The sequence below is a fragment of the Excalfactoria chinensis genome, chromosome 1, assembly GCF_039878825.1.
Source record: "Excalfactoria chinensis isolate bCotChi1 chromosome 1, bCotChi1.hap2, whole genome shotgun sequence".
Lineage (NCBI taxonomy): Eukaryota > Metazoa > Chordata > Aves > Galliformes > Phasianidae > Excalfactoria > Excalfactoria chinensis.
In genome coordinates, this window is record NC_092825.1 from 25,030,891 (window position 1) to 25,045,529 (window position 14,639).

A 14,639-nucleotide genomic window follows, 5' to 3' on the forward strand; every position below is an offset into this window, starting at 1 on the left:
CACTTCACATTGCCGCTCTTCAGATTCACTAGGGGTTATATTTGCCTGTGATCTGCTAAGCAATGGGTCAGGCACTGTGACATTACTCTCCTTCATGCCATGATACCTTTTTATCAGAAGCTCTAGGTTTTTTCCTCAGGTGAGTAACAAGTTTATCTGTTCTAGCTTCTTGAGTTGCCTTTGGAACTGAGAGACATCAAGTATTTCAGATCAAAAAAGCTGTGAAATGAATAAAAAGGAACGGTTATTATTTGTGCTGATCTTTTTACTATTAATGTTATCTCAGAGTTTAGGCACTTCAGCTTTAAAGAATAAGCTTCCACAGCACTTGATACAAAAAGAGTGCAAAAAAGATTGTTCCTAGTCCTGTAAGTTTATAGACTAAAGGAGCTGATGGATTCAGACAGATGGGGAAAGGAAGAGCAGGAAGAATATAATTACGGTCAGCGCTGCAGTAACATTCCATCTCAGACTTCAAAAGTTTTTATAAGCATGAGTAGTGGTTCAAGGAGTGGCTCAAGGACAATTGCAGTGAAATTATATAAAGCAGAGGCAAAGCTAGATGCACATAGAACAATCTATCCATGTTTCTACTGATGTTTAGGAACCTCATCAGAAATTGTTTCTTAAAAGAGAAATGATTACAGAAACTTTTCTTGCACAGGCATAGGAAAACACTCCGGTAACACAGTCTATCATGAACAAGTATCACAAATTCTTGGCACAATTGCTTCTGGTTATTGCTGTGCTCACTCCAACGAGACATACTTTAATAATTGAGTAGAGGTCTTTCACACAGGTGACAGCATGCACATTTTCCACTGAAAAACTCAAGCTTCCATAGCCGAGAACACTGCTGTGGCATTTGTAACAAAAACATTTCAGCCCTGCTCCGTGTAACAGAAGAATACTATGAGACACAGCGCTCCCACAAGCAGCTTTGCCTGAAGCAGAAGGAACCAGGACTTCTGACTGAGTGCTGTGGACGATCACAGGTAATTGCCTGATTACAATCGGCTTCACTACGTCTTTTTTGTTGTAAAGGCACCATGCAGCTCTGCACGCTATACACCCGTTTAAGACCTGCGAGGAGGCTCTTGTTACGCTGGCACTAATCAGTACTTGGTACCGCTGCCCCATCAGGACCCAAAACGACAGCAGTCATCTCCGACAGGAGGCATCTCGCGCTATTAATGTCCAAAGCGCCGAGCGCACAGCCAGCCGCTTGTCGTTTCACTCGGGTGCATCCGAAAGGCCGGCAGCCTTCCCATGCCAGGCTCGCGGGCTGCAGCCGCTCGCACCCCAGCGGGGTCCCGCAGCCCTCACAGGACACGGCGCCTCCTCAGCCGCTCAGGGTGGAGAGGCGGCGGCACCGCCGAGCCGCGGCCCGCCCGCCCGCCGGGATGCTCGGAAAAGCTGAGGCGGGCCCCGCGGAGGAGTGAAGGCCGCGGTGCGGTACTTCGTGCCCGGCGGGAGGCGGCCCGGCCGGGTCAGCCCGCCCCTGGCTCCGGCCCTCCACCGCCCCTTCCTGTTATGGCGGCGGCCGGGACCCAGCGGCGCGACGAGGTGGCGGGGTGGAAAGCAGCCCTCTCCAGGAGCTGAGCGCCCGGAGCCGAGCGAGGACGCCGCCGAGCCCGGAGTCAGCGGCGCTGCGCTGCGGCAGGAGGTGACCGAGGTCCGCAGTCGGCGGCAGCCGCCGTGAGGGCAGGGCCTGCGGGGCGGGCCGCGTGGGCGGGCGGCGGCCGCTCTGCGCTACCGAGGGAGCGGGGAAGGCGCCACGCGGCGCCCCGGTGGCTGCGGGCCTGCCGGAGTCCGGGGCCGGACGGTTCGTACCGGGGAAGCTACGCGGGGTGGGCAGGCCCCGTCCGACGCTCCCGGGAGTTTAAGTTCTTTCTGCTTGTGCCACCGCTCTTTAGCGAAAGTGGCCCTGGGTAAACACTGCTTGTGTTCTCCTAACCTCGGTTTCCTTGAGGTTGCCTCAAACCGGTTCTGTTGAACTTTGTGGAGCCGGAAGGGACGTTTTGTCCCAGAGCACTTTCACAGGGAGCTTCACTGGGAGGGACAGGCACTTAAATCCACGTTGCCTCTGTCGTCCTGTGTGAGCACAGTTCCCAAGGCCGTGCCGTGCCAGCGGTTTGTGTTGGCCATCCATCCTGAAAGCCCGGGGATGAAGCGTGCAGCGAGCCGGCATGGGACAGCAGGCAGGAGAACGTGCTCTGACCTGCCCCCATAAGGCTTTGGAGATTTGTTTCAGCCAAGTGGCAAAGGAAGTGAAAAGTTGATGACATGAAGTTGCATATTTTTGTAACTGGTTGTTCTAACTCCCACACAGATGTTTGTAATACAGCAATCTCATTGGTTGGCTTTTGGGAGTAGGATCCAAGGGAGGAGGAAGGGAGGTCCTATCTTGTTCCTTTTGTTTTCCATGTAGATATTGCTGAAGGATTTGCTTTCTACTGCTTTCATCGTTTAACTTCCTTGTGGGGTCAGCAGCATGTCTTCCACCGGGTGCACCTCAAAACTCCTCCTGGTCCTCACTTCACTGCTGCTGGTGCTGCCAGTGGTTGAAGCCATGGACGCAGGAGATACAATCGCCTTCCTACTGGGTCTCGCTGTCAGCGTCATTGGATTCTGTGCCTGCCTTGGCTTGTATGCCAGGAAAAGAAATGGACAGCAGTGATTTCAAGAAGATGCTCAAATGAAGTGTGTTTCCTAACGTTGCTTGGGGTTGAGGTCTGGGATTTAAAACTGTGCTTCAATTCTGGATAACTTTTGAAAACTTGTAGTCGGTAATCCTGCAAACCCTCTTACTGTGCAGTACAACAGATCAAGACCGTACTCAGTAGAAGGGATTTGTAGGATCTGTCATCATGACAGTAAGATGATTTTACATTGCTTGTGATTAAATAATGCCTTAGAGAAGGGTGAGAGCTGTTTGAAAGGGAGAAGAGAACCGCTGAGTGGTTCACAGGAGACAATGATAAATGGAATGTATGAGGGAGACCTTCAGTAAGTTCTGCAATTTTGGTTTCAGGGGCTCATCAGGAGGAAGTAACTATTAGTCTTCCAGTCAGGATGGAAGAGCTTTGGAAATACCTCTGATGAGAGAAGTAGCGAGCAGACTGCTTTGACTTGAGTGCATGTGCTCACATGGTTTGTAATGACAGCACCTAACAGCTCACTTCCACTGTTACAGGGATGAGATTTGGGAGAACTAAGAAAACATGGGAAACTCTCTTCTGTTTATATATTTATTTTTATTTTAGAATGTGCCTTTTCTGTAGCCTGCGTTCTTGTTACCAGAGTGGGACCGTTCTACTTCAACATGTAAAGCTATGTGAATCAAGTAGGGGGTATGTTTTGTTGTCACTTCTTTGTTTTCAGCACTCAGTTTTCCTTTAAGCATGCTGAGTAAAGTGTTGTCTTTTGTTTTGGTTTTTTTTTGTTCGCTTTTTCCCAAAATGAAGATTTATCAGGTTTAGTGTGGAATTTATATGTAGTGTTTCTGAATTAGACAGTTATTAAATTTTATCAGGACAATTGTGCACATTTCTTTTGCAATGTGGAAACAACTTGTTTTGTTAAAATCCTGGGTTTAGTAGACAAATCTGTTATTCTTGAGTGTCTTCCTCATGATAAACTCAGTGTTGTTAGTTAAGCATTTAGGCTTCTTATCTAATTGATACCTAAGAGTTCCACAGAAGAATAGGACCAAAAACAAAGTAAAAAGTCTTGATACAAAATTCTATGGATGCTCAGTCAAACAGGGTGTTATGTGGTTGAAAGAATCTACTCGGTAGCAGATCTAGAACCCATTTCTTTCTTTTCAGCTGTGTCATTTCCACATCGCTACTAAAATGTCAACCACAAGCCCTCAGGCTTATGAGGATGTTCTCACTGTCATCTTAGTTGAAGGAGCACATGAAAGCAAATAAATAACAGCAGGGAGAAAAAAAAAAGAAAGAAAGGGGGGAAAAAAAGTAGCAGAATGAGCAGTGGAGGAAGGTGAACTCTCTGCGATTCACAGAATTTAGTTCTGATCTTATGCTGTGGGCACTGCCGCTCTTGCTAGAAATCTCATCTTTTATCTTTCGAAGTTGGAGAAAAAAGGTAAAATGTGATGCAGAGTTATGTATGTCGATACTGTTCTTCCTGTTTCTCTGTTAGCGCCTCTGTTCAGTAGAGCACAAAGCAATGGCTAGAACTGCGAAATAGGTTTTACATAAGTAGTTGGATGGGCAGATCGTGTCCTACAAATTCTAAGATTTTGACATTCCATATACCATTTGTGGCTGTTTTGACTTCTGTCTGCTCAGAAGCTGGAGAGAGGAGTCCAGTTTATTTCAGTCTCATAATTGTGTCTGTCTCTGTCTCATGGTTAATGGAGGAAGGTATAATGAAAGTGTCCAAATTTTGTGGGGTTGAAACCAGGACTCAACCCAGCAAGCCACATGAATCTTGGTTTCTGCTGTCAAGCTACTGGAATGATATTGGTCACAAAGTTGTTCGCTGAAATGCAAGCCTTGCTGACAGTCTCTTCTGGTACCCCCTTTAGTGGCTTCCCAAGTCCAAAATGGGACAGCCCTAAAATGAGCTTTGAATAGTAGTGTCACCTTCTAAGTCCGCTGTGTGATTTTTCAGTGGAGTGGATGCAAGCACACATCATGTGTGATCTTCTGCATTTGTGCTTGGCTAAACCATTATTACCCTTAAAAACAACAGAGCATCCAACAACTTCAGTACGCTTTGTATTGCCCCAAATTTGAGACGTCTGCCAGTTTTTCAGTAGAATATGAAATAATGCTCTCAATAGTAGAAATTTTATCACAAGCAGCTTTTCTCAGACTCCTTTAGCATCTGTTTGGAAAAGATCTGTGGCAACAGTTTCACAGGATTGTGCAACACTTGCACAGTAGGAGTACAACGTCCTTGTGGAATAATTAGCATCAGGCTATGGAGAACTGAGTAACCATGTTCTTTGCCTGAAGCTGTATGTACTTCATTGAAAGGTGTTTGCACAGGATAGGGGCGTTGTTTCCTGGGTTCTGACAGAAGCTTTATTGTTGAAGACTTGCATTTGTCAATTACTTGAGTGTAAAATTTGATATCCCTGTTTTTCTTCTGCTTTAATAAACTTTCACATAAGATCTGTTGTCGGTCTGATGAAGTAATTTTTATGAAAACAGAGATGACAGAAATGACTGAAACTGCTGAAATTCCTTTTATTAAATATTTTCTTGGGTACTTTTGCTTATATTAGATGACTTAGGTGATAGTTCTCTTCCATTCTGTAAAATGTGTGTACATCTCTCTGTCCTGTTATTGGTACACATGAAAATTATCTAATTTCAGTATTAGTGATTTGAAAGCACTTCAGAGAGGCTCATCCTCTTACTTTGAATCTAAAAGCTTGCAGTTGTGCAGGAGCCTGTTTCTCTGGCACAAGGGAAACTTGAAGCATTTATTTTTCTTTTGGACTGTGAATTTTCAGCATTATTACGCAGTCGCCTTTGTATTAGAAAAGCCATTTATGGCAGTTTTCTAGCTAGAGACCCAAGTATATAAAGGACCATTTTCTTCTGAAGAAAAGATGTTCTAATGCTGTATAGCTATTTGAATGATACGTTTTTTACACTTCAAAAGACGTTGTTTTATCCCAGCATTTTATGAAAGTAGGGTTCTTGTTTTTTTGGGACTTCAGTTCAGTAGTGTACAAAGCCACCATTCATGGCTGTATTCTGAGCAGAAAGCAAAAACAGCCTGACAACGCCTACCTCTTAACAAGCAACCTACCCTCTCATTAGTGCAAGAAAGTTGTAAATGAGGAACAAGTAGCTTTTGACTACTGTGATTTCCATCTGCCTTTACAACAGTGTAGCTCAAAACGAGCTGCCACACAGCATTTAACAGCCAGACTACAGTCCCTTTGTGAATGGACAGATGTCGTTTTTGCTCATTGCGCACCTCCAAGTGCTGCACAACAGCCAGGCGTTGCTGCTCTTCTGCATACAGCTGTACCTGAGAACAGAATGCAAACAGTGCATCCAGTTCCTAATGCCCTTGCCTGTCTGTGTGTACTAAAACTGACAAAACACTGCTGTGAACCCTTTCTCCCACACAGATAAATCCTGCTGCTGGCGGTGACACTGCTTTAGTACTATACTGACACTCAGCAATTTTATGCCATTTTCCATCTGTAAGTGTTATGTGTTTACAGATATTAATCCTTGCATACCCCTCATATCCTTCTATGAATGAGAAAAGTGGAAGTAGTGAGTGATTTCACTGTGGTGTCATAGGAAGCATGTGGTATCTCTGGGATGCTCACTGTGATTTCTGGAGCATATTGTGCATACAGTTTGCTATCAGTGTGCCCTGCAATTGGTGCTGCCCCAGGACTAGCCCAGAGACACTGTGTACTGACTAGGCACAGTCTGAGTCCACGGTTCTTTGCAAAAAAGCTGTTTACAGGAGCTTTGTGAAAATGGAGTAGGGGAGTTGAATTCACCATTTTTAATAAGATATCGCATGACTAAATGGAAGAACTGTAATAGGTCTGTTGCCATGGTAAATGCTCTAATTATTATACTACAAAAGTAACCTTTCCATTCATTTTTACATCTGCTGAAAGGTTTGGCAGGTCTAAGCTGATGTAATGTCAGAAGATTCTTAAGAGTGGTGGAGAGGAGGCTTGGATCTGGTTGTCCTCTCATTTTACACTGAACAAATTACTAAGAAGTGATGTGAAATCAACTGGGAGGGGCTTGTTCACCAGATTAGAAAAGTAAGATCAGTATCTAGAATTAAAAGCAGCAAAACATCTAGGGTGAGCTTTGATGATATTAAAGATACACAGCACCCAAAACACTTCATTCTCAGTGAAACTGTTCTTTTAACTTCTGCGGAACAAAGTTTTAAGGTGTTAGATGCTGACTGAAAAGTAAACAGTACCACTAAGGGTTATTTTGTAAGAGAATGTAACCAGCTTTAAAGTTACAAAGTTTTTCAGTTCATGTGAATAGGCAAGAGTACATAGATACTATATTTTCAATATTCAAAAAAAAAAGCTTCTCAGCAAGCAATCTGGAACGCACAAACTAAGGTTTGGTATGGAGACTACTGTAAAAGCACACCTATTTTGAACTGAAAACAAAAAAAAAAGAACAATGAAATTAAACAAATATTCAAAATATTTCAAGATACTGACTCGTCTCCCCAGCTGCCCTATATTTGCAAATATGTGAGAGGTTCTATCAAATTTAGGAGCAGGCACAACAGGCAGCTAGCACAGCATTTTGTTTCTGGATCATTCATTTTACCAGAACCAAGATATTGATGAGAAAATCAGAATGAAGCAGCCCATTGGAGTGCTAAGTAGAGAGAACAAGTTCTTGATGATTTGGAAGACCTGAAAGTAGGGTGCCCCCTCGCAGATCTCCGCTCTACAACTATTGCAATTGGAAGAAAGCATGTTGTTCCCATATCCTAGGGCTTGCTGCTGGGTTGGGCTGAAGTTTTGCTTCTACCTGAGCTTCATTGTGCTGGCTGTGTTCCTTCTCAATTGTTTTGTGTTGGAAATTTCATCTGGAATCCACGTTTCCAACAGCTCTCCCAGCTGCCTTCATTCACAGCACAAAAACACTCATGCACATCTTCATACTGATACTTTGCAAATAAAAGAGCTTGAAAATTACCTTTTCTCTCCAAATGGGGTCAAAATATTGCAGAGCAACAGAGTTCTCCAAAATTCATTAGAGATGAATCTGTCTTTGTCTTTTGTTCTTCTGTTAATACAGTTCTTCATACACATTGCTATAATACAAAGATGAAATGACACAACATTATGCCCCTTCCAAACCCCCTCACAGAAAAGCAGCAGTCCTAAAACATGACCAATTTTAATCCCAGCACAATTAAAGCAAGGAAAATTGTCATTTCTATCAACATGTATTCACGTTCTATTTTGTGAGTTACCTATGAAACCAGGATGTCTTTAATTAATTCCAGAACTGTTCAAGGACATTTTCTGCCAACCTTTTTCAGAACTTAGCAGGCTATGGAAATTACGTGGTAAATACCTGCACTTATTTCTCAGATTTTAACCTAATATGATCTAGCTGTGATTGTTCAGAAATCACATGTAGCAGTTTTTAAATGTATTTGAACCTACTTAAATGAGCATTAGCAGAAGTTGTCCTAACTCATTTTTCCTCAAACGTGTATTTATTTGTGTCTTCACAAATGGCAAGGAACAATTATGCCTTGTTAAAGTTTGAGCTTTAAAGAAAGCCATTTGTGGTCAACTTTCAAAAGTCTACCTGAGGTTTGGAAAGAGTTTATAGCCAACAGTGTTTATATAATCTACATCTATCAAAAAAATAAAAGTCCTTTCTCAATACAAAGTAGTATCTCAATGGGCCTTACACAAATCACTTCTCATCTCTTCATAAAAATTAAAGATGTTGATCATATATCCAGTGCAGTTGCCAATAGGAAACCAGTACTTGGCAATAAACGTCTCAGCCATGTTTTTCATTCTGTTGTATTTGCAGAAAGAAAACATAAATCCCAGAGACCATTGTACATTAAGAATAGGCAGAAAGTGCTTTCTCAAGAACAAGTCAGTGTTATCTAGTAATAATTATGGCCCTGGTGAAAAACTCAGTGAAGTCAGCTCAAAAAATTTTATTGTCTTAAAATTAAATCAAGCTCTCTTAAAGAGGTGATCAAACTGTGTCTTTTGAGCCCCATACAACTTTGTCACAGCCATCTCTCATGCCAGGGTTTTGGCAGCGGGCTGTGCTGATGTAAGGGATGCTTGGTAGCCTCAGAGATGCTGGATAACCTTAAATCCTGCCTGGGGTGTGACACAGCTGGGTGTCCCTGGGTTCCAACTGCACACCCAGGCCGTTACTACTTCTTCTCTCTGAGGAGTCATCTCCTGCTATGACGAAAACTGGATAGTTGGTCAGGTCTTTTTTTAGATGCTCTCAGTTACAATTGCATAGCTTATGAGTCTTTAACCTTCTTCCATGCCAGATTTCAGGTTTCAAAATTCAGTATTGGATATTTCTCTTTGTTTTTACAGATCTTGTATATCTTTTCAAATACAGACTGTATGTGGAATCTTCACTTGGAACTGAGAGAAGTAGGAAAGCAAAGATCACTGCTAGAACTCTAAATTGCCCATCCTCATAAGGGGAAAAGAAAAATCTTATCTGGGAAGAGATCTAGCCACGAAGCAGGCTAGGTGACCTGCTGAGTTCCTTCCCAACCTAATTTACTGTGTGATTCTATGAAATCTTAGTTGTAAATGGGATGCATAAACAGCAGCTCAATTCGCTCGTATCTTTATGGCAAACAAGGATATATTTGTGGTGAATAAATCTAATCACAGTGTGAGCCCATAGGGAACCTGACCACAAAAGCTGTGAGGCTGTTCAGTCATCATGTAAGACCACAGGGAAACCAGATGTACCAGGATTCTCCCACTGCGTCTAGTGAAACTCAATCCCCGAGGCATTAAAAGGTTATGGAAAAAAGGGAGCAAATACAGCATATGTACAATAATCCTCTTTTCGGAGCAGAATTTTAGAGATGGGCTTATGGGGCTAGTGCTGTACTCCAAATGGAATTCAGTGCTTCAGTTCAAAGCCTCAAATGTGAATTACCTCAACTCCTGACAAATTCAGCGTTTCAAAAATATTAAGATTTGAAAGCCTGAGAAAAAAACTGTGTCACACATGGTGTTCACATTGCATCGGTGGGAGGTTTGGACAAGGTCAGAGACAAAACACAGGTTTGGATGCAGCAGCTAAGTCAATAGGATCGAGGACTTCCATCTTTTGACCCACAGAACACCTTGCAACAGATGGTGCCCAGGGGGAACTACAGCCACATTAGGCTCCATCCCCATCTGATTTGTTATGAAAACATTAGCTAAGTTATTTATTTGATTAACTGAATGCCAAATTTTCATCTGGTTAAGAAAGGGCTTGAAGTTGCTGAAATCAGTACAGTCATCCTGATTTAAATTCATTTTGAACAGCAATCACAAGAGGCTTCATTCTGACCTTGCACCAGCCCTTACACTTCTGTGTAATGCAGTAGAATTATTCTTGATTTCCATTTATGTGAAAATCTAAATTGGTTCTTAAAATAGATGCTGTCTTTTTTTTTTTTTTTTTTTTTTTTTTTTTTTTTTTTTTTTTTTTTTTTTCCCTCTCAGTCCGCTACCAGTAAATTATTTGACCTACATCTTAATAAATATTGGGAAAAAAATGTTCTCCCCACTCCTATTCTACAAATACATTTCAGAACTCGTATATTCAATTTATACTCCACTGGTTTTCCCCCAAGATTTATCACCCAAGGAAAAGGGAAACCCACAGGGCAGCCCACTCTCAAGGACGCCAGACTAATTTAAAGTGCCTGTTCACTCACTTTTAATGCATGTGTGCTGTACACGCCTGATGTGCATCAGCTTATGTTTCTGTCTTGTTTTTCCTCCGTCATTCCAGTAGTAAGACAAATCAGTTTTGCCTCTGTGTCAAACAGTTCTCCAAGAGCTCCCTCCACCTAGTCTGCATAAGGTTCTTTGTATTGAGTGGGAAGCCCTTTGTAAATCTTTTTCTATCCAGAAGTAGCAAACAAATCCCAGTAAGAAAGATTATATATTCAATTCCTGAAGGACCAACAAGTAAATTATTGTAGCTGTAAGTTAGAGATGTAAAGCACTCAAAATCTGAACTTTCATGAGTTTTGCCAGAAGTTTCTTTGCTTAACTCCCAATAGACTTAATGGGAAATAACCATGAAAATCCCTTCTGCTTCCAAAGGAGTACTTACTGACCTTCCACTGCTGAATGAACAGCATGTGATCGCTGTATGCACACCACCAAAATAAACTGAGTGTCTTCAAAGTGAATTCTCAATTATTTGAAACTGGCCATACTTATTAGATAATCAGTTTGCTGCCTTAATATATCACAGTGACATCTGTCTTAATGCAGGACAACAAAAATTGATAGATTCACTGCAAAATGCATGTTTGCAAAGCAAATGTCATAAAAGCAAGGTGAAAGGCACTGACAAATAGACCTTAAATACACCCTCATCCATGTAGCAGCAGCTGAGATATTTGTTCAGAAGGGTTTCCACATCCTCTCACAGGACTGAGCTTTCATCTTTATCTGCTGTGGAAAAGAACACTTTCCTCTTGCCCTATGTTTGCAGCAGCTACACTCATTTCTCATGAAGAAATGAAAGCTAAGGAAGTAGACTTCATGAATGAAGTACTGCTTTTTTTCCTTGTTGAACGATTTGATCCCTACTAGCAGCTTATAGTAACTATTTCTGGTCTCATTACCACAATGGAGAAATGTGCAGGTTATATAGAACTAGGACATTTGCAACGTGTTTTATAAGTACTTCTGTTTCTCTAAACGTACCACTTAAATAAAACCGTGTAAAGTACACTGGTTCAAAAAGATCCTTCTGTGGTCTTCTCATTGAACAGGTCAGGACAAATCTTTCACCATCCCCTGGTGCAGTCACTTCAGAAATTCTTTCTTAAAACTGCTAAGCCACGCAGTTTTATTCACATTATAGCCTATCTAAGCTTTAAGACATGATCCTGATTCAAGGTCTACTAGACCTGTGTCTCTTTCTTCTTTTAGTACTTAAGAATCCAGTGTTTATATCTCAGCATATTCTTAGTACTAGTCATTATTAATCTTTTTTATATGGTTCAATTTCAGAAATCTCTAGGCATGATTTAAGACACGTTTTGATATTAAAAAAGAGGCATTTAGCATTGTTTTTCAATGTGCCTTTTTCTATTCATTAGGAGCTATATTTGAATATCTGTATCCCCAGTTAAGCAGATTTAAAAGCAAAAGTTAGTGGGCTTAAAGGTCAAAAACCCACCTTGCCTTAACATTATTTTGATATTAACAGGTCCAGCATTGTACTCCAAGACTGCAAAGTGAAGCAGATGTCTGAACGTTTCAAACTAAGGCTGTAACTATAGCTCTCTTCTCCTCCTCCCTGTATCTACCAAAAGCTATCCCAACTCCATTATATAACTCACCCAAATTGGCCAAAAGTACATTTAACTCTAGCCTTGTGTTTCCACAAATTCTATGTACTCAATTGCCTCTGGCTGCTTGTGACAGCAGAAAAACACTTCTTTCATTTCCACTACACACTTTTTCTTCTCATTTCTGCCTCATTCCAGACTGGCCATTAGGCTGCCCTCCTCCTTCTTGAACTGTTCTTTCTTGGTCAGCATCACCAGGTTTCCTCAGGATGTGGCTCATGTTTTAGTAACTAATCCACTTTGGCAAATAAATCCTTCTGAGCAATTGCTAAGTCTTTTTGTCTGAGAATCTTGTCAGCATTGCATGATGTTCCACGGTTGGCCCTTTGAAAATTCAATACACTGAAAAGCTTAGGAAAAAAATAACCCTGTTCTTTTCAGTACAGAGCATGCAGGTTGAAACAGAGATATCTGGAAGACCCATGATATCAAAGAGAATTCGTAAGTTCTACATAAATTCCTCAAATTGCCACAGTTTTGTTACACATGCATATTTATGAGGAGATATTATACATAATCGAGATATACAGTATATCAACTAAATGTTCTGTTAGTTTTTGAAGCATAACATTAATACCAAAGACAGCACAGAACTACCCAACAGGTGTCTTCCTTGGCTGCCTGTCCTGTACTGTAAGGAGCTGATATGTTCACTCATCAAAGGAAACGAGTGCTTTTATGTCCAGGCACACATCCCAAATTAGGAAAAGCAGATCGCTAGTATTTAGAGCTCTTATTTCCACATTTTATTATAACAATAGGAAGTGAATAAGTTCACTGAACGTTTTAAAAAAATATGGATATGCAGCAGAATCTCTGCGATCCAGATGTGAGACAGAGGATGATCTATGTGTCTTCCTCCCAGAAAAAGTCCTACCTTAGAAGAGTCCCACCTGCCTGATGTGTTTAAGTAAGGGGAAGCAGCAGCTCTGAGTCCAGAGCACATACAAATACTGCAGGAAACCTACCTTCTGTATCACCACTTAGCACCAGGAGCTGCAATCCTGGAACACACGATTTTGTATCTGGATTCTCTGAATATAAAAATAGTAGGGCAATGGCACTACAGAACAAAACAAAAGAAGTGAAAAGAGAAATTGATTATTGTGTTCACTGCCTAGGACACTTGCCTCTAACAGTAAGATTTAGGTCTTGGCTGCTGCTCCATGGCCTGACCTGATGTAGTCAAGCAGAAAACAGAATGAAAACATCACTAAACAATTCAGGTAGCAGGGATCAGATCCCATGTGTTTCTCCTGCCATCTGAGTGTCTTATTTAGTGCAGCACAATATTCTGTTGCTGCTCTGTTTTTTACTCTTTTCTTTAAATACCGTTAGACATTCAAACATTGCCTAATTATATGCAAATACTAGTCCAATTAAGGACCAGATCTTGCCATTTGCTAACATTAGGCTAATTAGTTCTGTAGGTGACATTTCAATAAAACATTCATTCTTTCACACTGCCATGAAATAGGCAATTCAGTAATAACTTTGTGTTTAAAATTCCATTACAGAACTGCAATCATGCAGTTCTTCCCACTGTACCGTCACAGTGCTGCTCTGATAGTATCTGCAGAAATCAACTCATGTTTCTTACAGATGACCTACCTTTGCTGACATAGGCTGTTTCCTGCATCTGCACCATAAGTATCTTAATGCTTCCAGTCTTCCCTTCTTTCAGTACATAAAGGGGCTTCTCCATATTCTACACATAAATGAGAACATTTCATACTTAATAATCAACACACTTACAAAAGGAAACCATGCCACTAGACTTCGGCTGTCAAGTAAGTTGCATTAAACAGGTAACAGCTGAGGTGACACTCGAGTACCCAGGAGTATTTCCACATTCGAGATCATAAAACCTGAAGATCAGAAGTAGGAAATATATTCATGCTAAATACTCACAAAGCCAGCACTCACTTCCCATCCCAGATGTTGTTACAGGCTTGACTCTCCACTGATTGAATCCTAAGCATACAAAGCAGTTATCATTCAGAACAACATATTGCTTTTTGACCATTGTTTTGGGGTTCATTTTGGCTGGTTTTTTTTTGTTGTTGTTGTTGTTGTTGTTGTTTGTTTTTTGTTTTTTGGTTTGTTTTGTTTTTTGTGGGTTTTTTTTTTTTGCATATCTTTGGATCAATCCAAAGTCTGTATACTGTATGTGTCTGTATTCAAATAAAAGCTGAAACAATAAATGAGTAGGAAGTCTAATGCCTAGCTGTGAACCGACCATATTAGCAAAAATAGGTATTTCTAACACTGACATTGTTAATTTTTGTCCCTGAGCATGGCCTAAAATGTCTCTGAAAGCTGTCAGTGACAGTTATCCTATTTTATCCTATTATTTTTAATCCCTTTCTCAGTATATTGCTAGAAATAGAAAACGCTATTGCCAAATAGTGTCTGTAATCCGACAACATGCTGTCCATTCATGGTTCACCTCTAACCTAACCTTAAAGATGGCAGAAGATTGGAGAACTGATACTCTCAACTCTGCAAAAAGGGATTGAGATATATCGCTGTAGACAAAT

General features: G+C 41.3%; 1 protein-coding gene across 2 annotated transcripts; it reads left to right on the top strand.

Moving 5' to 3' along the window:
• Window positions 1-1,187: 1,187 nt before the first annotated feature.
• SMIM30 (small integral membrane protein 30) lies at window positions 1,188-5,326 on the top strand. Of its 2 annotated transcripts, none has more exons than XM_072358481.1 (2): window positions 1,188-1,666; window positions 2,432-5,326. In XM_072358481.1, the coding sequence occupies exon 2, from the start codon at window positions 2,495-2,497 to the stop codon at window positions 2,678-2,680; it is 186 nt and encodes a 61-aa protein (XP_072214582.1). In that variant the 5' UTR covers window positions 1,188-1,666; window positions 2,432-2,494; the 3' UTR covers window positions 2,681-5,326. The 2 variants fall into 2 exon arrangements, with proteins under 2 accessions (XP_072214582.1, XP_072214574.1); XM_072358473.1 differs by having other exon boundaries at window positions 1,205-1,675; window positions 2,432-5,323.
• The last annotated feature ends 9,313 nt before the right edge of the window (window positions 5,327-14,639 follow it).